The sequence below is a fragment of the Telopea speciosissima genome, chromosome 2, assembly GCF_018873765.1.
Source record: "Telopea speciosissima isolate NSW1024214 ecotype Mountain lineage chromosome 2, Tspe_v1, whole genome shotgun sequence".
Taxonomy (NCBI): Eukaryota; Viridiplantae; Streptophyta; class Magnoliopsida; order Proteales; family Proteaceae; genus Telopea; species Telopea speciosissima.
In genome coordinates, this window is record NC_057917.1 from 53,302,387 (window position 1) to 53,328,537 (window position 26,151).

The 26,151-nt window shown below is 38.0% G+C and overlaps 2 protein-coding genes across 2 annotated transcripts; one reads left to right on the plus strand and one right to left on the minus strand.

Moving 5' to 3' along the window:
- Positions 1-308: 308 nt before the first annotated feature.
- LOC122651584 (UPF0426 protein At1g28150, chloroplastic-like) lies at positions 309-16,862 on the plus strand. Its single transcript, XM_043845026.1, has 4 exons — positions 309-319; positions 14,047-14,114; positions 14,257-14,373; positions 16,543-16,862. The coding sequence occupies exons 2-4, from the start codon at positions 14,079-14,081 to the stop codon at positions 16,720-16,722; spliced, it is 333 nt and encodes a 110-aa protein (XP_043700961.1). The 5' UTR covers positions 309-319; positions 14,047-14,078; the 3' UTR covers positions 16,723-16,862.
- Positions 3,498-13,825, minus strand: LOC122651582 (elongator complex protein 5). The gene is made up of 9 exons (XM_043845023.1): positions 13,573-13,825; positions 13,396-13,488; positions 12,981-13,141; positions 12,812-12,858; positions 6,226-6,295; positions 4,836-5,017; positions 4,656-4,745; positions 4,286-4,361; positions 3,498-4,145 (listed from the first exon to the last, which is right to left on the minus strand). The coding sequence occupies exons 1-9, from the start codon at positions 13,737-13,739 to the stop codon at positions 3,946-3,948; spliced, it is 1,086 nt and encodes a 361-aa protein (XP_043700958.1). The 5' UTR covers positions 13,740-13,825; the 3' UTR covers positions 3,498-3,945.
- Positions 16,863-26,151: the final 9,289 nt, after the last annotated feature.

Here is a 26,151-nt window from a genome sequence, read left to right on the forward strand (position 1 = left end):
CTTCATCATAAGTATTTTACAGGACTTGTTGAAAATCAATAGAAAATTGTGAAAATATTAGAAAGTGAAAAAAAAAAATTTGTTCTATTAAAATGCAATACAAAAAAGTATTAGACATCCATTTCAACATTTAGGATGTTTTCCTAAAATAGTGGCAGTATCTTCATTATTGGACTCTACTCCCATCATAAGGCAGAATTCTTTTTCTCATAAATATGCTTAGTGATCATGTACCAAAATAAATAAAGAGCAAATGACAATATATAGGCAAAGACAATGCCACCCGGTTGCGCAGGGGCGGTGTGTTTAGTGCGACTGGGTGGCGTTCTTTATCCCATATATATGATAAAATTTAGATAAACAATAAGTAGTTCTTTGCAACGACAATTGACTCTCTAATGTCCAAGACTTCCATCACTCGTGCATTAGCTCCCTCGTACTGGTTCCCACTTGCTAATATAAAAGTACCTAGCCACCGTTAGGATACCTGAAAATCCAACCTGTTGCACAATCTTCTGAGAGTTGGCTTGAAGGAGCAATCACCCAAGCTTGTATTGTTTATTTCAATATTGGGTTTAGTTGACCTTTTGCCTTATTTGATCTTTCCCTATGTGCATCCTTGTTTTCAGGCTGAAATTCAAACCAGTTTGTGTATCAGAATTCAACTTTTGGCGTGGATATCTTCATTGTAAAGAAAAGATGAACCTGGAAAGAACATAGAATATGTTTACTAAGCTCTACATTTTCCATACACAGTTTGAAGAAACTACATATGTTGTTATGGCAATCCTTTCACGACTCCTGGGGGCTTATAGAGATCTGGGACTTTTTAAAGAAATTATTGTTGCTTCTAATGTCGTTAAAATTACTCATCTTCTGCTTGCAGTTGATACCTTCATTCTCTACAGGGCCACTAAGAATGATTTCCTTACAATCAAGGCAATCCTTGACCTGTTTTCAGATCTTTCAGGTCGAGAGATCAATATAGAAAAAGCGAGATATTTTTCAGCAAAAATGTGGACTCCCTTGATAGAAGGCATTTATGCTCTATACTAGGGATTTCATTGGTATCAGAGCCAGAGTGTGGGGGAATGTCCGAATGTGCAGTGGAAGCTTGGATGTTGTGCCACGAAATTTAGTCCCACATCGGCTGTGCTTAAGCCATGGAATGTCCATATAAGTGGCGGCCAACCTTCACATGACATGACGTGTTTTAAAGCAGTGTGACGAACCTTAGCCAAAGCGGACAATATTGTGGTATGTAGGGCCCGTTGTGGACTGTGGCATTTCAAGTTCATTTTCCAAGGAGTTAGTAATAGACTTTCTTTGTGGAAAGCAAATCTCCTCAGCTATAGTGATAGAAAAGTGCTAATTTAATCAGTTCTTGCCTCCATCCCTTTTTATCTAATGTCATGTTTTGTTTTTTCCTGATAAGATCTACAGATCCTTAGATTCTACTTGCTCTCGTTTATGGAATGGTGATTTTGGCAAGAATAGAAAACTCCATCTTATTAGTTGGGACTGAAATTGCCCTCCTCCCAAACAGGGAGGGTTAGGCTTGAGAAAAGCATATATTCACAACAAAGCCCTCTTGGTTAAACTTGGTTGGCGTCTTATTAATGAGGATAACTCCCTTTGGGCCCAAACCCTCAAGGCCAAGTATTTTCCTAACATTTATGTGTTTAACCTGAAGGTTATTTCTAAAAAGGGCTCATGGTCATGGAATACTATTGCCTCAATTTTACCTACTCTTAAGCTTTGTTGCTTTAATAAAATTGGAAATGGGCAATGAACACAATTCTAGATTGACTCAAGGATCCCATCAATATCAGATTTTTTATTTTCGATACCCACTGATATTAGCTTTTACAGCAATTTTGTCTTTGTCAGTGGTGTTATTTCCAATTCTACCTGGTTTATTGATGGTTTATTTTCTGCTCTCCCAAACTGCATTTGTAGGAGAAATTTTAAAGATTTCTATTTTTTGACTTGAGGACCAATGGTGGTGTTCTTTATCCTGAGATGGGCATTTTTCCACTCACCTGTCAACAGATTTTTTGAGAACGTCAACTCATTCTCTTCAAAGTCCCTTTTTCTCTAAATGGTGGCATTTTCTTTGGAAACTTAATTTACATCCTAAATTAAACTTTTTTTTTTCTTGCGTGTTTCAAATGCAAGACTCCCAGTTAAAGCGTCACTCTCAAAATTGATCTCGTTCGAGCCTACTTGTGATGAAACCATCTGGCATTTGTTTCTATCATGTGATTAGACTAAACGTATTTGGGCTTCAAACCCTTTGGGACTGAGAATAGAGCTTCTCCCCAACTCATCTCTGGCTGATTTCTGTGCCTCCTTATCATCATCAGATGTTCTTGATAAAAAAAATCTTATTCTTGGTTCTTTTCGGTTTTTATCATTACTTGTTATTTTATTTGGCACACCAGGAACAAGGTCACTTAATGTTTAGCCACAGCTAATCCCAATTGGTTATTCGGTCTGTACTTGAATGGCTTTATGATCTTAACATTTATCCTCCCCCAATAGTACTGATCTTTATGATTTGCACAGGAGCATGTAACCCAAGTCTAACCTACTCAGGCTGGGCTTTTTGTATTTTGTTAGATGGCAATTTTATTTTGACTGTTACAAGATCCTTAACTGCAAAAGACATATTGGAAGCAGAGTTTTTTGGTACTTTGCAAGGGTTTCAACATGCGGGAATGATACATATTAGAATCCAGGAAATCTGGTGTAGCAGCAAAAATGTTGTTTCACTCCTACCACACCAGGACAGAACACCTTGACCCTGGAACACAATTCATGCTTTCCTTACAAACAAGAATATTAACTCTCTTAGACTATCCAGGAAAATCGCCACTCAGACTCTTTCTGAAAGGTGTAATTTTGTATATTATGGATCTGATGCAACTGATACCCTCTCCGGGAGTGTGGCCTACGCCAGCACTCTCATGTGTTTATCTCTCTCCTCCTCAAAACAAGGGAGCATAGGTGTCTTTTCAAATGGGGAGGAAAGAGAGACTCATAGGAGGGCTGGCATAGGCCACCCTCCCGGAAATGCAATCGCACAATTGCTATCTATGGAGATTGGAGAATTCCCCACTTGTATTTTTCTGTCAATTGATCGTGCCAGACATACCTCTGGTATAATAATTATTAAAAATAAACAACAAACAAGAAATATGGCAAATTTTATAACTAGAGAGAAGGTTGAAATGTGCAGTTAGTTGATCAAGGTGTTGTATGTGAAATACTTGGATACAACATTCTTAAGAACTTTAGAAGATGTCTAAATATAACCAAGATTGGGGAATAAGTTTCAATCCCAATTGCAGCAGCTCCTTTGATTCAGTTGATCCATATCACCTCTAGAAGCACATCACAATTCACTGACCATTTCCATTTCCCTTATCATTCTCAAACTTGACAAAGATGACATGGCAACAGATAGCTAGGCAAGGTACTAGTTGGATCCATGTAATTCACTGATGGATTCACCATTTATTGCACTCCACAACTGCACCCTATTCAACTTATTGATTGCACCGTTAAGAAGCCACTCCAAAGCAAGAGAACGACAGTCCCTCTGATATTATGGCTTTCTTTGGTTTTTGGTGGGGGCAAAACCAGTTTACCAAGTGAAATCATGAGCTGACTCCACAGTCGATCCTATTTCAAAATATGAGTCTCTGATCTCCAGTGTACATCCTTTCATCACCTGCATCCTTTCGTCAGTAGGATTCTAAGTCCAAATTCAGAGTCTGTATAAGCAACCCATGGAGCACTGCCTGTGAGCAACATCTCCCTAGCACACTCGAGTTGAACTTAGACAAACACAAACTTAATAGTTCTTTTGCAGATTAGACATTTACAGTCTTCTGAGCCCTCAATCACCAACAGGTTGCTTGCAAGAGAGAGTAAATAGGGCTATATATCCAAATCATCATCTGGGTCTTCATCTGAATCTGGCCGCTCATCATCAGAATCACGAACATAGTGTATCTCACCCATGCCAGAAACAGGTTCCTTTTGTGCATTCTTGTTGTTTGAAGTCAGCATCATTGCATCATTTTGGCCTTCTGGGAGAGATTGCCGGCCATCATAAATCTGAACAGGTTTCCCATTTCCTGAAATAAGCAGCAAATTATCAGAAATTTCATCATAACATAAAGACCATATTAAGAAATTCCAAGAACTTACTTTTTCCAGTTAAGGAATTAGTCAAAGCTAAAATTCCATAATCGAAGTTTGAAAAATACAACCCTACCTTGGTGCTCAAATGGAAGCACAACCTTCGCCCTGTCAACCCGTTCTTTTTCAGATAACTGGAGATTGAACTGCACCTGTTGAAAGAAACTCCCAGATAAGTTGAAATCATGCAGGCAGAGAGAGAGAGAGCACATGACATTTATATGCAAATGTGTTGTGCATCTGTTGAAAGAAAACATGACATCTATATGAAAATGTCTCGTGTGTCTGTTGAAAGAAAACCCAAACATAATAAAATCATGCATAACACAAGTACTTGTATGCATGTTTGCGGGTGAGTGTGTCAATATATACATATGTGAGAGAGGGAGAGAGAGTCACCCAAAAACCCCAAGAATCCAAAGCTCAATGGAATTGCAAGAACTGACCTTTGGTAAGAGGTTGTGATCAACCATTCCATTTCCAGAAGAAACAGCTACAAATTTAATGCCTGCTTGTTCCACATAGAACTCTTCATACTACATAGAAGTTTCCCAAATGTTAGATCTTTGCAGGTAACAATATTTGATAAAAAAATTCCCGCAGCGTGAGAGAGAGAGAGAAATTACCATCACTTTAACTCTTCCATTTCGACGCTTAAACCGCACATGGAGCTTTCCTCTTTGCCCATTAGTGGATTGAGCAATTGGCTCTAAGTTGGCAACCATGGAGGACATATATTCAAGAACTGTCGTAGCCCTGGCTTCATGAAGGTCTGAGTGGATCAACCAAAATATACTTGAAACTTGATCTGAAAGAACAACACACAGGTCGAAACTGCATCATCAGATTACATTCACCCCCTCACCTCTCCCCCCCAAAAAAAAAAGAGTAATTGATTGAGAGGAATGGTTAGGGTGCCCGTGTAACAGTCCTGTTCTATCTATAATAAGTGACATAGAAGCATAGTTGGCAAGGCGCCTAGGCGAACAAAGGCGATCGAGGGGATAAAAAAACCAACGCGACACCAACAAGGCGACCATCGCCTAGGTGACACCTTGACAACTATGCATACAGGTACAGGTCGAAAGAGGGATCAAAACCCTGAAAAAGTCGATCCAGACCTCAAAACCCTGAAATGTCTATCTACCCCAAAACCCTAAAAAAGTCTATCTCAAACCCTGAAGAAAAGGTGATTTTCATATATGGGTCCTCAGATCATTATCCATGGGAGATCTGAGAGCCCAATGGGAGAGAGGAAGACCCACGATGATCTAGGATAGAGCTTCCGAGAGTAGAAGATAAAACCAAGAGAAGAAAGGTGTTGGGAGAAGTCATAGAAGAGAAGGTGAGAGGCTGAGAGGTGAAACCGAGAGAGGAAAGGAGAAAGAGAGTCGACGGAGGCTAGGGCTGGGATCCCGAGGTGGATCTCAGCTCATTAGGGTGCCAGTGTGATAGCCCTATTCTATTTATAATAAGTGACATACAGGTACAAGTACATTAATGCCCCTATGGACTGATTTATCCATATACCCATATTACACATGATATTACAAGTTTACAACAAAAAGAGAGGAAACTATATCATATTAGACATCTCAAGGCGCAATTTATCGACATGGGATCGGGTTATAGAGGAACCATAAATTGATATTAGGAAAGGCAAACGAGCAGCATTCACCAATGGCATACCTGACCTTATAAAATCTTGGAAAACCATAACTGACCTGCCACGACAACATGGATGGGGATCATTAACTTCACAAGGTGACAGTGGCAGGTGCCTATGGGGTGACGGGGGCAGGGAGGGCAGCTAGGGTTTCCAAATACCACACTGAACCAAACCTGATGAGAGTCGCACACTCACACCATAAAAGACCACTAGGGGCAGGCAGGGAAGAGTGGGTAACCCTTTAGCCCGCATAATTACCATCCCCAGTAAATATCATATAACACCATAAATTATAAATTTATCAGACAATGTACAATGAAAGATAAATCAACAAAAGAACATTATACCATGGCTGCGAAGATTGCTTATAAGACCTGCAACAGACGGCAGCAATGCATGCCTCAGCATTGTACTTGCCTAAAAAAGAATGATCATGCACATTACAAGTAGAGAAAAATATGAACAAGAAGAGGACTATTGTAAGAGAATATAGAGGGTCAGATGTTCAACATACACATAAAGCATGTCAATATAACATAAAATATTTAATGCCTAGAAAAGAAGATGAAGTGGAGAGAGAGAGAGAGAGAGAGAGAGAGAGAAGCTAAAATACAATAGATTAATTTTATTGCTATTAGCAACCAAAATATATATTATGGATTACCAACTCTTAGTAGGAATCCTACTAGGCAGACTTATTACAATATAACTAAACAACTACTAAGCCTAATTATAAAAGGAAAAAATAACGACAACTAATAGTAAGCTATTATATATGAACTAAACTAAGCTATTAGATATGATCTTACGGTACACTGTTCCATGGATCATGGATGTCCATGGAACACCACCCCATGATACACACTTTAACAAGAATGATCACGCACATTACAAGTAGAAAAAATATGAACAAGACAACTGTAAGAGAATATACAGGGTCAGATGTTCAACATGCGCATATAGCATGTCAAAATAACATAATATTTTTAAACCGAACCAGATCAGATCCAGAACTTCTGTAGAGCGGCACTATGCAGCCCAAGTTCTGTAGGTGGAGAAGACTATAAAAACTGACCACATGTAAGAGTTATTTAATAACACAAATGAAATTTTAGCTCACGGAATAAGGCACTTAAGGTCTAGGATTAAACTGTAGCAAAACATGTTGAAATATATATATATATATAAATATTCTAATATATACATAAATGGTCATGCTCTGACAGCCTGTTCTGTCCTGTCCATATCGTCCAATTACTTTGGGTCCTTTGAAATAAACAGGTCTCAGGCAATCATGAATGGTTGTGACTTAGGATTGTTCAGGGCCAAGTAGTCAACAGTCCAAATGCTGGTCCACATTATGTGAAACAACTGACAACATACTCGAGTTTGATGAGAAATATATACAACAACAATACAGCCTTATCCCAACTAAATGGGGTCGGCTACATGGATCCTTTCAAAACAAAGTAGGGAAAATTGAGGTCCTCAGGGAAAGGAAAGTAATAGGAATGGAGAATAAAAATGAAGAAATGATATAAGAGAAGTGAGAAGTGAAAAAATGAAAAATGAAAGATGAAAGTAAGAGGAAAAAAGATAGTCCAGGAAATCAGGAAAATCTCAGCTATATGGTGTCGACAACGTGGATCCTCGCCATCCAATAGGCTCTATCTAAGGTCATATTTGAGACAAGACCCAGACTATGCAGGTCATTCTTCACAACCTCACCTATGGCCATTTTAGGTTTGCCCCTAGTTCTTTTAGCTTGTTCAATCAGAATCAGATCACTCCTCCTTACTGGGGCGTCCTAGGCGTTGCACATGGCCAACCCACCTTAGACGACATTCTTAGAGCTTGTCGCTGATCAGGGCAACTCCCACATCAGCTCTAATACGTTCACTCCTCACTTTATCCTTCCTAGTTTTGCCGCACATCCATCTTAACATCCTCATCTCAGCAACACAAAGCTTCGCTATATGGAATTTCTTAACTGCCCAACATTCCGCTCCATACATCATAGCAGGTCGGACAACATCCCTATAAAACTTACCTTTAAGCTTTAAAGGAATGTGTCGATCATACAGTAATCCGGTCGCACCTCTCCCTTTCATCCATCCCACTTTAATTCTTTGTGAAACATCATCATATATGTCACCTTTGTGCATGATAGATCCCAGATATCTTAAATAACCATTTGGCAGTATCTCTCTCTCTCCTCAATTTTCACCTTGTCATCATCCATCAAAGTGTGACTAAAGTTACACATCATATACTCCGTCTTTGATCTACTAATTCTAAACCCTCTTGTTTCCAAGGTCGATCTCCACAACTCTAACTTAGCGTTAATCTCTGCTTTTGTCTCATCCGCCAAAATGATATCATCGGCGAAGAGCATACACCACGGTACCTCGTTTTGGATGTTCTTGGTTAATTCATCCATGATAACCGCAAACAGATAAGGGCTTAGGGCTGATCCTTTATGTAATCCAACCTTAATTGGGAATTCCTTGCCTTGGCCTCCCACAGATCTCACACTAGTCATCACACCATCATACATATCTTTAATTACATCTATATATTTACTAGACACCCCTCTCTTTGCAAAAACATGCCGGATTAAATCTCTAGAGACTCTGTCATAGGCTTTCTCCAGGCCAATAAAGTTCATATGGAAATCCTTCTTGCTAGCTCTACATCTTTCCATGAGCCTCCTCAGTAGGTAGAGAGCTTCTGTCGTGGATCTACCTGGCATAAAACCAAATTGATTCTTCGAGATATGAGTCTCTCTTCTCAGACGGGCTTCAATAACCTTCTCCCAAAGTTTCATAGTATGGCTCATTAGTTTTATGCTTCTATAGTTATTGCAGTTCTAGACATCACCCTTATTTTTATAGATCAGAACTACAATGCTTCTCTTCCAATCATCTGGCATTTTCCTTGTGATCATAATCTTGTTAAATAATTAGGTTAACCAATATACCCCACATACTCCTAGGGCGTTCCACACTTCTATGAGAAATATATACAATAACAGGGGAAACATATTTTCCAATAAAACTATATGAATATGAAACCTATAACCCACCAATGGCCTATGAGAATGTCTAGACTCCAACTCAGTCTAGGCATTGATCTAAATATCACTATCTTCTCCTTAGTGAGTCAAAGTGGGGTTTTGTCCTCCCTTGCCTTGAAACCTAGGTATAAATTGACGTACAAGAAGAGATTGTATCATGGGTTCGAATCCCATTTCCCCTCACACAGAAGTGGAACGGGTGGGCAAAATTACAAATAGCGCTTGGGCCAATGAAGAAAGGAAAAGAGAGATAGTTGATTTCCGCCCAGACCTACTGCATTCCGAAGGTTGATGAGTAAGAAGAGATTTATTAAAAGAAAGATTTTATCTGAGAGAAAATTTTAACAGTTAACACGATCATCCGGGGTGAACAACAATTGGGGGTTGGATGCTGGCGAAATTCCCGCCAATGACCGAGTGAGATAACCATGTCGAACGAACTCGGCAAAATGACTCCGCAACTTCAGGAGAAGGGGTGCTCTCCTATCTTTTGATCAGGACATCAGCACATAAAAGGGGCAGCGACTTCTGACAGTAATCAAAGTTCAGGACTTGATTTGGCTGAATACATTCAACCGAATTCGATCCGTTTACATCCTTAGTAAAAGGCCCCTCAACAATGAGTTTTCACATTAGTTACAGAAGGGAATAATTGATTGCATTATTCTATGTTGGGTTCTAGAAAATTCCATTCACCATAATGACAAGGTTCTACATTTCAATTTTGACCCTGGTCGAAACTCTATACCATCGAATTTGCAAAATGAGCTCAAAATTTGGTCCATTTCGCAAGTCAACTCAAAATGGACATTTTGGTGGCCAAATGGAAATTTTGCCTTGAAATGTCTTGTACCCTAGGTTGATAGTGTATGTTTTAGCCTACTGTATTCCTTTCCATAATATAGCCTACTCAACACATTATTTAGTCCTATAACATACAGCATTCAATAAAACAATTGAAATATACAATAGGAATGAAGAGCCATAAAATTGGAAAGAATTAAACAATTAACAAGCTGTGAAATCATTCAACATTAAAAATCCACAACACTGTCAGAATGTGTCATTGTAGACAATAAGTACAAATGTACAATACGTTATAAATTTACAACTATACAAGTCAATACCACATACTATTACGGGATCCTCATAATCACTAGGCTGCCTTGGGACTGTTGGAACTTGGAACCAAGCCTCGGATTTGATGACAAATGTCAGCCATGTCTTATTATGGCAGAAGAAACACTCAAAGCCCACCACATCAGCCATGTAGGTGACATCGTCAACACATGCAAGATAACCCAACCTAGGATATGGATAACCAGGATGTGAAGTAGATGCATTGTACTAGTGATGTAGATCAAAGCATGACGAACAGCATTCAATAAAACAATTGAAATATACAATACGAATGAAGAGCCATAAAATTGGAAAGAATTAAACAATTAACAAACTGTGAAATCATTCAACATTAAAAATCCACAACACTGTCAGAATGTGTCATTGTAGACAATAAGTACAAATGAACAATACGTTATAAATTTACAACTATACAAGTCAATACCACATACTATTACGGGATCCTCATAATCACTAGGCTGCCTTGGGACTGTTGGAACTTGGAACCAAGCCTCGGATTTGATGACAAATGTCAGCCATGTCTTATTATGGCAGAAGAAACACTCAAAGCCCACCACATCAGCCATGTAGGTGACATCGTCAACACATGCAAGATAACCCAACCTAGGATATGGATCACCACGATGTGAAGTAGATGCATTGTACTAGTGATGTAGATCAAAGCATGACGAACAGCATTCAATAAAACAATTGAAATATACAATACGAATGAAGAGCCATAAAATTGGAAAGAATTAAACAATTAACAAGCTGTGAAATCATTCAACATTAAAAATCCACAACACTGTCAGAATGTGTCATTGTAGACAATAAGTACAAATGTACAATACGTTATAAATTTACAACTATACAAGTCAATACCACATACTATTACGGGATCCTCATAATCACTAGGCTGCCTTGGGACTGTTGGAACTTGGAACCAAGCCTCGGATTTGATGACAAATGTCAGCCATGTCTTATTTTGGCTGAAGAAACACTCAAAGCCCACCACATCAGCCATGTAGGTGACATCGTCAACACATGCAAGATAACCCAACCTAGGATATGGATCACTAGGATGTGAAGTAGATGCATTGTACTAGTGATGTAGATCAAAGCTGACGAAAAGGGCAAAAAAACACTGTTCACGAGTACAGTATCCGAGTACTGATCACATGAACAGTGATATGGGCCCCCACCTGGACAGCTGGCTTAGAGGAGTTGATGTTAGGTGTTATTTTCAGATTTTTATTTAGTTTCCTATTTATGTTTGAGTTGTAATCCTAATTGGGAATCCTAGTTAGATTCTAGTTTCTATTTTTGTCTCAGCCATTGGGCTATATATGTAATCAATTCTTAGGAGCAGGGGAGATTTGAGTTAAGAATTAGAGTTGCTTTGTTTTGGCAAGTGATTGTCCTGTGAGAGCTAGGGCAAGAGGCCGAGGGGGAGAGACCCACTTCATTATTTCCCCTTCCATCCTTTATTATGTGAATTGAGTCGACTACAAGTTGTTGCTGCTGGTTATTCTTCTTCATTAATCATCTACTATTGCTGCTATTGAAGATCTACACCAGTTGCTGGAATTCAGAACAGGGGCCAACTCCAGAACTGATTTGAGAAAAAAAATAGGGTTTCCCAATACCCTACAAATTGTTCGATCTGTTTCTCTCTATTCTGATTGGTTTCTTCTATTGGGGAGTTTTCAACGTAATTCGTCAATTGATCATTCAACTTCAATTGCAGCTTCAACAGCTTATTAATTTGTGGATTATATTTCTTGTGGTTATCGATTTGAGATCTCACCATTCTCCTCCAACAAATTTGAGATCCCATTGTTCTCTTTCTTGTTCTCTGAAGTTTTTCTATTTGATCCTGCCTGGGATTAAACTTATTCTGGTTCTAGTCTTACATTAACTAGTCAACAATGCCTCGATACCATAATTGTCACGACCATAGTACTAAAAATTGCGAAATTTCGGTCGAGATATCGAATATTTCGAGTATCTCGACCTATTTGAAACGAAACGCAAGTCCGATATGAAAAAATGCAATATTTCGAATATTTCAGAAATTTCGCTCATCTCGTTTCGAAAATTTCGTAAATCTCGGCAATTTCGGTCATCTCATTTCGGAAATCTCGGTCATTTTTGGCATTTTACGCCCATAGAAAAATACCATATTTCGACGAAATTTCGTCGGTATCTCGAAAATTTCGGTCAAACCGAAACACCGAAACGAAACGAGATTTAGTACCATGGTCACGACGTCTAGATGACCCAAGGCGTTGGAGGGGGCCTGGAAGCAAAGCGGTCAAGGTGCTTGGGCAACTATGCTTGGTACAGCCAAAAATTGAAGCAATTTGGCCAAAAATCTGGAATTCTAAGAGTTCCCTATCCTTCCGGTCGAAATTTTGATCAATATTTTGAGCAACTTATGATATTTTATGCACTTGTTTGTGTCATTTCGGGAAATTTCAACTGAAACATTGTAACCCAACTGAGTTGCAGATCATTTCATTTCGACATTTATCGAAACCAATATTCGAACTATACAAAGTGAAGCTAGAACAGCCCCAAACAAACAACAACTTTCAGATGACAGGTTTAACTGTGCCAGATAGTCTATGATCATCATAGGACCTCAGTCCTATTTTGGCTTCAGACCTCAAAGTAAACTTTTTTACAATTTGGAGTTTGACAACATAATATTTAAAACCACAAGTAAGAAGGATTACCAAGTCAATGGCAACAGAGAAACGAATTTTGCCATGTCCAACCAGACCTGCAACCATATGGAATGCCAGAAACTAAAAAAATAAATGAACTAATATTAAACACTTTTATGGTATATCCAGTTCCATCCGCAATATAGTATCACAAAACATGACCACGGTAGACACCTACCCTTTCCAAGTTCGATAATTGTTGAAAAGATCTTATCTAGATCCCTAACATCCTTACAAAGAGTCTCTGCAGCTCTCCCGGAGTCCTTGGCAACTCTTTCAGAGCCCAGAAGCTGTTCCTTCCAACCAAGAGGATCCGAATAACAGTCTATAATCCTTATCCTGGACGTTCAGTTCAGTTCATTTCAATTCCCACAGTTTAATAGGCAGAAAAAAGGAAAGAGAATAAAAGATGATGACAAGTTTTCAGCACAATTTTCACTAGATAATTGTAAACTATCCTGCAACTTCGAATGCAACATTTTTCCTCGACGCAGTACAAATTTTCTCCAATTATTTACTTAAGAATAGAACAGTCACCCAAGCGATTGTGCAAAATTTCCAAAAAATTGCAGATTTGAAGCACGGATTCATACCATTTATGAGAAGAGGTGACGTCTATTCCTCTACTCCGCAGCAAATCAATGTAGAACGACGGACTCCGACTAAAAGCGACAAGCACGAGACCTCTGTTGTGAAAGTAAAGCTAAACTAGTGAACATGGATTAAGAAACAAAACCAAAATTTCAGCTACAAGGAAGAATTGAACTGACCGAGCTTGCGATTTTCCAGCCACGATGTTCGACGCAAGACTACAAAGAACAAAGTTGAAGACATCACATCCCATAGAACACTGTATAGAATCCTTTATCGTGAGGGCGGGAGCATGCTCTCCCTCCAAAGCCCCATCTCGCAAAGCTCTGCAAATGGATTCGGCCATGAGTTTAATAAGTCGCAGAGGGTTCGAATCTCCCAACAAAACCCTAGATCGCACTCTTCAGTCTTCACACTTCACTCTTCCACGAAAGAATCACGAATGAAAAAGCAAAGCAAGCGAACGAGGCAATTACGAAAGGAGACGGAGATCCGAGTATCCGACTTCGGTTATGTGTTTTCCGCTTTGACGTAAATGCCCTCGTGGTTCCATTTTAATTTCTAACGTATACCATGAAACGATTCACGTTCTTCAATCTGCACTCACAATCGCACTTGAAAAACGTCGCGACACGCAGAAGAGCTGACGAAAGTGCAAGTTCAAGTGCGAAGGAGAGAAGGGTAGATGGCTCTCTTCCTTGTCAGTTCTTCAATGGCAATTGTGAGCTTATGTTTTGCTTTCGAATAGCTTTACCTCTTCCTTAATTTTGTTCCTTTTGACCTCCCCTTATTTCTGACATGAATTCGTTTTTGTTTCTTTTGTCGTAATTCTGCCTATCCCCTTTTCGATTTGTTATCTCTAGGGGAAATTGAATCCCGCAAACGCCTCGCCTTCGCTGAAACGGGTGCGCTTCGGAGGTTTCCGGGTTAAAGCGTTCTTCAATCCTATCGAAGAGCCGATTCTGAAGAAAGCTCTTAAGGTTAGTTGTTGTTCTTTATTAATTCACTGCTAATCTCCTTTATTTTATTTCTTACTCTATTTTTCTTAATAATAATGACAAATTTCTTATAATTTCGATCAATTGGTAGACTAGTGGAGTATTTTTGTTTTTTTAAATAAAGTTTGGTGTTTGGATTGACCAGGCTTAGTCGTTAAACTCATTGTTTGTGTTCCAAAAGTTAGCCGAAGGGTGTAAATATGGCTGCTGTCATTTTAAATTTCATCTGAGTATGATATATAATGCTAGGATTTTTTATTTTTTTCTCAGTTTCTGCATTGTTTTAGTTAATAATGCTAAATGTAAGTAGTTGGGTTTCTTTTGTTTTTCATTTTCATTTCACTTTCACCTGTAGCTTCATTATTCAAAGTCAAATGTTCCAGTTTCTATCCAAGAATTGATAGTTCGGTCATCATCATGTTCATGATTATGCTAGGAGGTCTTATGTTGTGTTTTCCTAGATGTCACATTATAGAAACTTCCTCCTTAAATTAGTTTAAATCACTCAAATCAATCTATTTGATCATCAGAGCTCCTGGTCTTTATGAAGCATCTTCCCAAAGCCTGTATTGAATCTGATAATTGGGAGGTTAATCTGATGACCAAATGACACCAGCTTTACTGGTGAGCTGGTGATTTTCTAATTGTGACCTTTTATTGTAAAAATATTTAAAACATATATATAGAGAGAGTACAGAGATGATAATGTCTCAACTCAACTCAACTCAACTCAGCCTTATCCCAACTAAATAGGGTCGGCTACATGGATCATTTTTCTCCGATCAGCTATTCAAAGCCATACTTGTTACTAGTCCTGAGTTATGCATGTCTTTCCTCACTTCTCGTAAAATCATTTTAGGACTACTTGTGGCTCTTTTAGCTCCTTCAGTCTGAATCAAATCACCTCTCTGTACTAGAGCATTCAAAGGCCTCTGATGCACACATCCATGCCACCTTAAACGACTTTCCCACAACTTATCATGTATTAGAGCTACACCTAAATTAGTTCTAATTTGTTCATTCTTTATTTTATCTTTTCTAGTTCTATCGCTCTTCTATCTTAATATCCTCATTTCAGTTATACTAAGTTTGTTTATATGCTATTTCTTTACTGCCCAACATTAAACTCCATACATTATTGTTGGTTGTGTAACTGTCCTATAAGTTTTCCTTTGAGTTTTTAAAAGGAATACTCTATCACCCAACACTTGGATGCACCCCTCCACTTTATCCACCATATACTAATTCTTGTGCAACATAATCCTCTATTTCTCCTTCTTTATTTATGATTGAATTTAAGTACCTAAAATTTCCACTACCCCACTTTCAATCCTAATGTTACGAAAGTTACATCCAGTATAATCTGTTTTTGTCTTTCTTATCTTAAAACCTTTTGATTCCGAGGTTGATCTCCATGATTCCAACTTCACATTTATCAATGCTTCTGTTCCGTCCATCAAAACAATATTATTAGCAAAAAGCATACACCAAGTCAGCTCCTCTATGATTACCACAAGCAAATATGGGTTCAAAGTTGATCCTTGATGTAATCCATTTATGATTGGAAATTCACTACCCTTCCCCTCCCATAGTTTTTACGCTGGTCACTATATTATACAAACATGATAAAGTAAAAACAGCAATTGATATTCAAAAGACATTGTTTTTATAGCAGTGGTTTGTAACTTTTTGTTAATTTTTAGGAAATGGTTCTTTTGCACAGGCCTGTGTCAAGTGGAAGATTTGGTGGCGATTTTGGCAATTGGATAGATAGGGCATGTTCTGGATTAACCTCGTTTCAAACTTGCAACTCAAATTCAGTCAAGTTGCCCTTTGTATGCTGGCAACTTCCTCTTTTTGTTTTTTCAGCTGTTTATTTGTTTTTAACTATCATTTCAAAATTTTCATTTTCTTAGTGGATTTTCAAATCTTTGTTTTGCCACGTGGCAATCTCTGTTTTGGCTGAAATTTGATTGTGGGCATAGGAGACCTTGGGCCTACTTGCTCACAAAGTATGAGCCTCATCGGACTTACCTTGTGGAGGATATGAGGACATGCAGGAATGCCTTCTTAAGTAGCCCGTTCGGGAAAACCATTCCTCATATTTTTAATGTCATTTGAAATTAAGTAAGCTACCTTTTGTTGTCTTAGGAGCCTGTTGCCTTCATGAGTGGGATGGTTGCGGGTCTTCTAAGACTTGATTTGAATGAAGATCCACTCAAAGAATGGATAACAAGAACAGCTGAAGCCTCTGGAATTACAGAAGAAGAAATGGATGTGAAAGGATCGAAACTAGAAGAAGAAGCCCCACAACAGATAGAGATCGAATGAAGGCCAGTTTTCTCAGGGTTTACACCAGTAGTTAAGTTCTTCTATGTATATCAAAGCCATGTACTTGATATTTGGAAACTATACAAGGATGGATGTTCAATAACATGCTTCTTTTTCTTGAAGAATCAACTTAGATCTCATGACAATTATTCCATCTTTTTTTTTCTTCTTTGTGAAAAAGCAAAAAAAATTACATATGGAAATGGTGAAGAGATGTGAAGTTATGAAATTTTTAATCTCGGTACTTTAATTTCAGCTGATAACTGTAGAAATTAAGCTTGTTTGTATTAAGTCACCTGCATTTTGCTTCTTTAAGAGGATGAAAATGGAATGAATAAATAAGAGGCTGGTGAACATACTAGGTTTTCCCCAATTCCAAATCTCCCTATACTCTTGGTCTTAGGGGTGCGCAGTTGGAAGGGGCTTGAGTGATGGAAGAAGCATGAGAAAGTGACCAAACAACAAGATTGCAGGTAGGTTGAAGTTCCAAATTCTTTTTGCAGAATACCTGAGATCTGTGAAAGTGAAAGAATACAGAAGGATAACCCTCTCGAATTATGGAGCATCGCATGCATTGAAGTACTTGAAAGCTTTAATTCTTGACCATGTCTGGTGGTTGTACAGTGAAGGAGACTCTCCGATAGGGAAAAGAATGAACACAGTAATGCCCATGGAGAAGGGGATCTGATGGTTAATTAATTAATTTTGAGGCTGTTGGATTTATATGTCCATCAAACTCTATTTAATTAACTTAAATGATGCTTAATTTACAGTTATATAATTGGGTGTATGTTGTCCTATGGTTTGTACCTTAAACTGTTCGCAATTAGGGACACAGTTGGGCACTCTATTCATAGGTTGTCACACTCTGTATTCTCAGGAGTAGTGATTCCAAACACAAGTGTAAGTACACATATTTGTACATATCTGATTCGATCACTTGAGTCTTGTATGGATTATTGTCAATTTTTTTTTGTAAAAGGACAAGATTCTCAATAATAGTTCATGATTGGTCTCCAAACCTAAAAGGATCTTATTGTTAAAGTCAAATTTTATGGATTTTGACTATATATTAGTTGACTAGATTCATGGTGTTTGTTTATAGATGAAAAAGATGTTCAATAAAGAATCTGTTTTTTTTCGTAATGGGTGAATATCGTGAAAGAGATCTAATTATGATTAGCCAAAAATTTCGAGCTTGGTGGTATGTTTTTGTAAATATTTTTTACGTCTAATAAATGATCAAGATTCTTTAAATGAGATTTTTCGATGGAATAGGGTGGTGATAGTAATAAATTTCATGCTCGTAGGTCTATTATATGATATTGTAAAGTGGAGGGATTAAAATATAATAATACTATTTCATAGGAAACTTAAATGTTATTTTAACACAAAGGTATCATATGCAATCATCATTTCTTAAGAATTAAGAAATATCGTATTTGCAAATACTTTTGTTTTCTCAAGTGTTAAGAAAGGGACATCTGAATAGACCTACCCAATATGATCACATTACTTGGCATCTTGACTGTCACAAGGATAGACTTCTTTTAAAACTAGGGATAAATAGGCAGAAAGGCACCAGGGAGCCCAGCATGCCCAGGATGCTGCCAGCCGTTGGGCTGTGTCGCACACATCCTTAGGCGTGCATCGAGATATGTGCGGCACACCTCAACCGTTGGATGCCCCCTGACAGCATCCTGGGCGCTGGGCTCCCGAGAGACAATCTTGATCCAAAATTCTCTCTCCCCCATGCGTCACATTTTTTCTTCCTCCGTTGTAATTTAAGAATTAGGCTTTTGAATCCTATTAAGTACTGAGAGAGATTTTTTATTGCCAAGTCACATACAATGATACAAGGGATTCTTCCTTCTTCACCTCCTCTTTGATGCATGGGCAAAAGCATTGCACCAAAGTCGATCTATTGTGGTTGGCTCTTCATAGTCTGGTGAGATGGCACATGGTATTGTTATTGAGGAAGAGCATAAACACCAGCCATGACTGACTGTAAGAAATGTTGTAAATAATAATGATAATGGGTTAAGTGAGAACCAAAACTTATCAGTTACGTTGTCCAAACAATCACTCCAAGGCCTTCTTGTAACTACGAACTTAGTACTCATCAAAAAAAACAAAAAAACTACGAACTTAGTAGTGTTGCATTTGTTACTTTGTAAATGATAGATGTGGGCTGAGTCAAGTCACTCCTAAAGACCATAGTCGCCCCTAATGGTGTAACCAAGAGAAATGTGAATTGATTTCCAAGATAAAACAGACCTTAGCTTCCATGAGTAGTAATGCATTTTCTTATTGCGTCTTGTCTAGGGGTGCAAGTTTGGCCTTGTTGGCCCAGACCTGCCCTGACTCGCCTTGAGCCCGAACAAGGCCTGGATTGAGATATCTCGGTCCTGAGGGCGGGTCAATGTTGAAAAGTTCTAACTCTGAGTCAGGGTCAGGTTGGGTCGGGTCAGGGTTGAGGCTTTAGGCTTCAGGCTGAGCCTGGCCCAGCCCAGCCGGACCCTGTTTTAAGTTATACTATAAAATATATATTGATATAATATATATATTTTAAACTTTAAATGTCATCTAAACATTTTATTATAGTGTTATTTTATTTATAATTGATCATTTCCTCCCCGACCTAGTCCAACCCATGCATCTCCCTTACCCCTCCCCAAGATCGGGGCCAATCAGGGGCTAACTAGCCCGACCCTGAGGGTAGGTCAGGGTTGGATTTTTCACGCCTTGAGTCAAGGCTGGGTCGGGCCTGGGCCCAGTTAAGGAGACTCAGGGTTGGGCTAGGGTTTTACAAAGCCCGGCCCAACCCAACCCTATTGCAGCCCTAGTCTCTTCAAGTTCTGTAAAGTTATGCTCAAACTCAAAGAAAACTTTCAAAAGAGTGATCGTTAAAACAACGGAAAATAGAGGTTTACTTTTTGGAAGTCCACACAGAGAAGAGGAGAGATGCCTTTGGACACATTTTTCCAAAATAGCACAAAGAATGTCTCTCTAAGAGAAAAAAATAAATAACGGTTGATGGCGTCTAAAACAATTTGGATGGTGTGCAACGCAAGATCGTCGATTTGCATATAACCTTGTTCAATGTCGAACAAAGAATAGAATAGTTTAATATGGTCCCTGATAAACTCCGACGTAGGAAAAACCTTATCCGAAGCCGGCAAAAAGAAATCCGGATATAAGTATAGTCCAACCGTCAACAAAAGAAACCACACACATACAAGGCCTTGCCTCCCCATTATCCGGCCAGGCCCGATGCACTGTGTGCGAAAATAAACCCCAAACCCTTGGAGATAAGAGAGCATAGAGAACCTTTTTTTCATGGAGTCTTAACCTTGTAGTTCCCATTTTAATATATGAATTTTATTTCATTCTTTTACATTTCCAATGTGGGATTAAATTTCCCCACAAAAATGTCTTGCTTAAAAGCAACTTTGGAAAGATCAAAGATTCAAACTTTGTGGAAACACAACACACAAAACATTTTTTCTTTTGAAAGAAAAAAGAGAGATATTTTCATACTTCTTTTACTTTAAATACATGTAAAACCAACAGCTCTTTTGAGTGTAACTAACCATGTATGTGGCACAAAAAAGATGAGATTGTTGCATTGAGGATACAAGATCATTATGGGGTTGAACTTTTCATTACAAAAATACTAATCAGCGTTTATTTTGACAAAATCATTATGGTCACAAGATTGGTGTAAACATGGTACCAAGCAAAACCAAAAAAAAAAAAAGGTATGACACGAGACAATATCCTCATTCCTCCCTTCATCAAAGCAGTTATCAGATCTCCAATTTTACATTTTCATTTGATCTATATCTTCTTATGAAAAGGGGAGACTTGAGCGGTGGTATATAGAAAAGAAAAAACTAATACTCTCATTGAGTGTCACCAAACTTGTTACATGATCACATATTCATATATGACAAGGTGTAATTATGAAATTGAATGTAAACACTTGGTCTCCTACCTTGATGATGTTTCTTTTCGTTTTATTTTAAGGGATGTCAACACTATTGCAGATTCTCTTTCTAGAAGGGCTCTATCCCTAACGGATAAGATAGTTTGGCCCAACTCCGATCCCTGGGTCTCTATTGATTATATTTCAGAGACCAGGAATGTAATCCGTTCCTTTCAATAGATTTTGTTTCTACCCAAAAAAAAAAAAAAAAAAAATTTATGAAATTGAATGGCACATTAATTTTAGTGAAAATGTTGGGCATGTTGACGTTGTGCTCAGCCATGCGTTTGTTCCTCCCCTAAGGTTGTCAATCGGTCGATCCATGCCGATTTTGGTCGGGTCTAATTGGTCCCCCTACTTTAGGATCCTGCACTATGATCGGACCGTTTAAGTAATCGGTCCTCATAGGCAAGGAATGGTCCTATTTATTAACGGTCGGTCAGGTACCGGTCTATAATTGGGCTCATATTGAATGGGCTATAAAGGGGCTAAATGGGCTCATACTAAATGGGATATAATTGGTCGATGCAAATTTGGTCCACATAGCTCCTAATGAGATTCAATTCTTCAAGATGAAACAAAACTTACTTGTGAGAATGTTCCTCACTGGGCTAACGACTAAATAAGTAATCTCAATGCATTTGGAGCTCTATGAGCCTCAATCTCAATGGACATACATATGATGGCATTTCAAACAACATTAATGGCCTCAATTATATGTTTCGTCTATTTTTGTCCCATCAACTTTATAGTGTATTAATATTTAATATTCATTAATTCTATATTTTTACTTGGTCCATAGTCCTTTATATATAGTTCATGTATTGTGAGAAGATAAATTAATCAAGAAGATTAAGAAAATGTATATTTCGGATAATAGGGAATTTAAGGGGTAATTGGGGTAAAGCAAGCGGTTCATAAAAGGACTTAAACTTGTCGGTCCTTAAGCGTGTCAGGCTCGGTTGGGCACTCGTCGATCTATCCCCTTACATCGTGAATGACACGTTTAGCTAATGTGTTGGGCATGTTTCGGGTTTTCATCAGTTGAAACTGTGTGGGCTTAGAATTAACACCTTACTCAGTGGGATGCTACACACTCTCATTGGCCTCGACATTGGTGCAAGGGCCATGCAGTTTGGCAGCGATCCCCCTACCCCATAAGATGTATGCAATTCATAAAAACTTGTAGAAAATAAAGCCAGGCCTGAATACAAAGCAAGCCTAGGCTTAATTAGAGCCCCATAATAGGGAAGGACTCAGCGGGGCCTGGTAAAATACTACTCATACCAACTTTAACCGTTATCCTTAGGCTATAAAATGTTGTTTTGAGGAGAGGAACACCTCCGTCCACCCTGACCGATATAAGGTGGTTTGGGGGTGAACGGGATTTTTCAATTTATATCTGTTATGATGACTACAACCGTCATTGCTTTATTTGGAGGAAGCTCTCTTGTGACTCTTCCATTCTTTTGGGGTTTCTAGCCTGGTTCTTCTTCTTCTTCGATCTTTCTTCATCCTCAAGCTTTAGCAACATCAAGGTATGAATGTTCAATTTAATTTTGTTGTTTCTTTAAATCCTTTATCTATCGTTTTCCTTTCTTCATGATTCTTACCGTAAGAAAACTAAAAAGATTTTGGTTGGGATTGTAAAATCAATATATTTTTCTTGATCATTAGCAATCCATCTCCTTGGTTTAATTCTGCCCCCTTTTTGCCTCTGTCATTCATGTGACGTTGGAGTAAACTTTTCCACTTTTGCTAATTAGTCTTATTTAAAAAAAAATTAGTTAATTTCTTTTAGGATGAAGAATCAAAGTAATAATTTAAATTGATGGAGTTATTTAAGGGCATCATATGCATATAAATAAAGGCAAAAGGGATAGACATTGCCTCATTTGCAAATGAGACTAAAATGACCTCTTCTATTTTCTTTTTTATTTAATTCAGTATTAGACATTCGGGGTGTCAGTCAATCGGTCCGGGTTGAGTTCGGTCAGGTCTAATCGATCACCCTTACTTTAGGATCCCACACCGTAATCGGCCTGTTTAAGTAATTGGTCCTCATAGACTAGGCATTGTCCTACTTATAAACGATCAATTGGGTACCAATCTAATATCGAGTCCGTACTAAATAAGTTAAATGGGCCTATTAACGGGCTCAGACTAAATGGGCTGCAATCGGGCTATGCAAGTTTGGTCCATTTAATGATTCAATTATTTGGGTTGAAACAAACTTGAGAGAATGTTCCTCACTAAGCTTTTAGCTAAATAAGTAAATCTCAATGCATTTGGTGCTCTATGGACTTCAATCTCAATGGACTTATATATGATGCCATTTTGAATAATATTATAAATGGCCTTGATTATGTGTTTCGTTTATTTTTAGCCTATCAACTTCATAGTGCATTACTATTCAATTTTCAATTTTATGTTTTTATTAAGTTATAGTCCTTTATATATAGCTTACATAATGCGAGAAGATAAATTATTCAATGATATCAATAAAGGGTATAGTTGGGACAACATAGAAAATTTAAGGGGTAATTGGAGTAAAACAAACAGTTCATAAATGGACTTAAACATGTCGGGCTCAGTCGGGCGTCCATCGGTTCATCCCCTTGCATCATGAACGACACGTTTAACTAATATGTCGGGCCGATTTTAGGCTTTCACCAGTCAAGATAGGCCAGTCCTACCGGTGCGGACCTAAAATTGACACCCCTACTCTCCCCCACCACTGGAAAAGACTTTTGTTCCTCTTGTCCCACACTCCCATTGGTCCATACCACTAACACCGCATGCGAACGGCGTGCCCATCCTTCGTCCTTCTATTTTATTATTAATTATATCCCCATTATACGAAGGATGCTAATTCAAGTATAACACCAATATATGATTACACCGAGCAAAATCCATAAAAAAATCCTAGTAAGGAAAGTAGTCCTCACCCCTTTTTATTTCTCAATATTTAGCCTCAAATATTTTTTTTAATTGATTAAAGCACTAAAAGAAAGAGGTTCTGAGTTTTAACTAATCAATTGACCAGAATCTCAATCTGATTGACCCCTACCATTTACCTCAAGTTCTGAAAATTTTGGGCCCGTTTGTTTGGCGGAAAAAGTGAAGTGAGAAAAAAAGCATGGGAAAAATGTAAGTTTTCCATAAAACACCAAAACTCATGTTTGTTTGATTGTTGGGGTGGAAGAAGTGAGGCGATAACTTTCCAAAAGTGGCAGTCAAATTTTTCCACCCCATCCCCTTTTAGTTAGGATTTTGTAGAGAAGGGAAGGAATTGGTTATTTTATTAAGGGAAAATTACATGATTAGCTACTTTTGGGTTTTCATTTACAAAACTGTCCACCCTATGTTTGAGTTAACAAAAATAAACAAAAACAAGTTTAGTTTTACAAAACTAGACAAAACAGTGACTCTCCTTCCTTCCTCGGCAGTTCCCCTTTGAAAAAATCTCTTTTTTTTCCCTCTGTTACTTGGGGTAGCAGAGAATGGCGATGGCTAGGACAAGGGTAGGGTTGCAAGGAATGGAGGATGCCTGGGCGAGAAGGCAATGACAGGGGTAAAAATGTCTAAAATAGTAAGTGTCTGAGGGAAAGACATTATTTTGTCCTGTGTTGTAAACCTTAACTTGTTTTTGTCTATTTTTGTTAACTCAAACATAGAGTAGACACTTTTGTAAATGAAAACCCAGAAGTAGATAATCATGTAATTTTCCCTTTTATTAATGTGGGGTTCACAAAAATCATTTTTCGCATCTTTCCCTTTCCTTTCCTTTCTTTTTATTGTTCCCTCACCCCATTACAGATGGATCCCACTTCTTTTATTATCTCACCCGTTTTTTTGGGCAAACAAACAACCCTGGGTTGACTGGTGGGAAAGGGGTAATGTTGAGAAGTTCAATGAGAACAGTCATCATAAAATACAAGTAAAGAGTAGAGGTCAAAGGGCACATTTGGATCCAATTGTAATTCTCAATTCTATTAATCCTAAGCATGGAAGAAGAACTCGATCGAAACCTGTCGAAACCACCGAGTTAACTTGGTTTTGCAGGTTTCCGAGACGAGTTGAAGAGTGATTTTAAAAAAATCTAGGATTTCGACCAAGATTCGATGGTTTCAACTGATTTTCGACCAAAATATTAGTAATTTCACAAGTTTCATATTTGTGCCATCGAAACTTGGGGAAACCTGGCTCGAAACCAGTACAAATACTTAAGTATGTCAGTTACCAGGCTAGAAACCAGGACCGACACTTATTTATGTCTAATATCATTTAAGTAAATGTTTTTGTATTCATTTACTTAAGATATTATTCATAAATATGCAAATACCCCTTATTTGAATCCAATAAAAATAGTTAAAAAAACAAATTCCAAAAGGAAAAAGAGTCAACCCCCCACTTCAAGAACAAAAATTGGATTTTCGACGGTAGGTGCAATTTTCAACTTTCTAGTGATGGGGTTTTTCTCAAGTCTAAAAATTTCATAAATCTTAATATGGTAAAACATTGCTAAAAACCAAAATTGTGGTAAAATATTCATTTGTTTTGATGTCCAAAAAAATAATTTCATTCAGAGCGATTTGACAACATTCCCACAATTAAGACACTCCCAATATAAATGAGTTTGGAAGCTATCAAACAAAGCTCTACAATCCAAGATATAAATCATTATATTAATACGTCCGATGCCATATCCAAGAACAATATACGAGTATCAAATTTGGATCAAAACCACAAGTAATATTTTTAGTGTTCTATGTGAAACTAATGCATGGATTGAGTTTAAAATGTCAAAAATAGGCAACAAAATAAGAATCAGGGCAAAAAAACAACTTATGGGCCTCGAAATCAAGGTTCGAGTTAGCCTAGAGAAAGTCCCAGGTTTCGACCGAGATATGATCAAAATCGAGACGAACTCATTTTCTGACTGATCAAAACCTAGTCGAAACCCGAGTTGTAGAACCTTGATCCAAGCCAGTCTCATAATTGTAGAATTAGGTTTGAAAGCTCTATTTGCGTCTTCCCCTTCTATTATATTGATCACAAAACCCTCTTTCCCTCAACTTCCTCAACTTCCTCATGTTTCTTATGTTTAATCACAAAATGACCACAAAATGACAAACAAAGCCCTTTAAAAGCTTGTGCAATGTATGGCCTTTAAAGCCTTCAGCACAGAATTGGCAAGAATTGCAATTCTCTCCAAAATTTGCTCTCCTATGTGCCATAGAATTCGCAATTCGGGCATAATTTCAGGAATTGGCCTCCACACTTGGAGCCAAATATGGACAACTCTCCATCAAAATTAAGAATTAGAATTGAAAACACACACAAAATTGGTGCTCAATCTTGGAACTGTTACCATAAGTTGGGTCGGGAGTCTGGACCCTCTACACCATCCCTTGTGCGCAATTCTGGCTTAATTTTAG

Coding starts and splice junctions, on each gene's coding strand:
- LOC122651582 (XM_043845023.1), bottom strand. CDS start 13,739: ATGGCCGAATCCATTTGCAGAGCTTTGCGAGATGGGGCTTTGGAGGGA. Junction 12,859..12,980: donor AATTATCGAACTTGGAAAGG/GTAGGTGTCTAC, acceptor ATATGGTTGCAG/GTCTGGTTGGACATGGCAAA. Junction 4,146..4,285: donor GCTTCCATTTGAGCACCAAG/GTAGGGTTGTAT, acceptor TGCTTATTTCAG/GAAATGGGAAACCTGTTCAG.
- LOC122651584 (XM_043845026.1), top strand. CDS start 14,079: ATGGCTCTCTTCCTTGTCAGTTCTTCAATGGCAATT. Junction 14,115..14,256: donor TCAGTTCTTCAATGGCAATT/GTGAGCTTATGT, acceptor TGTTATCTCTAG/GGGAAATTGAATCCCGCAAA. Junction 14,374..16,542: donor TTCTGAAGAAAGCTCTTAAG/GTTAGTTGTTGT, acceptor TTGTTGTCTTAG/GAGCCTGTTGCCTTCATGAG.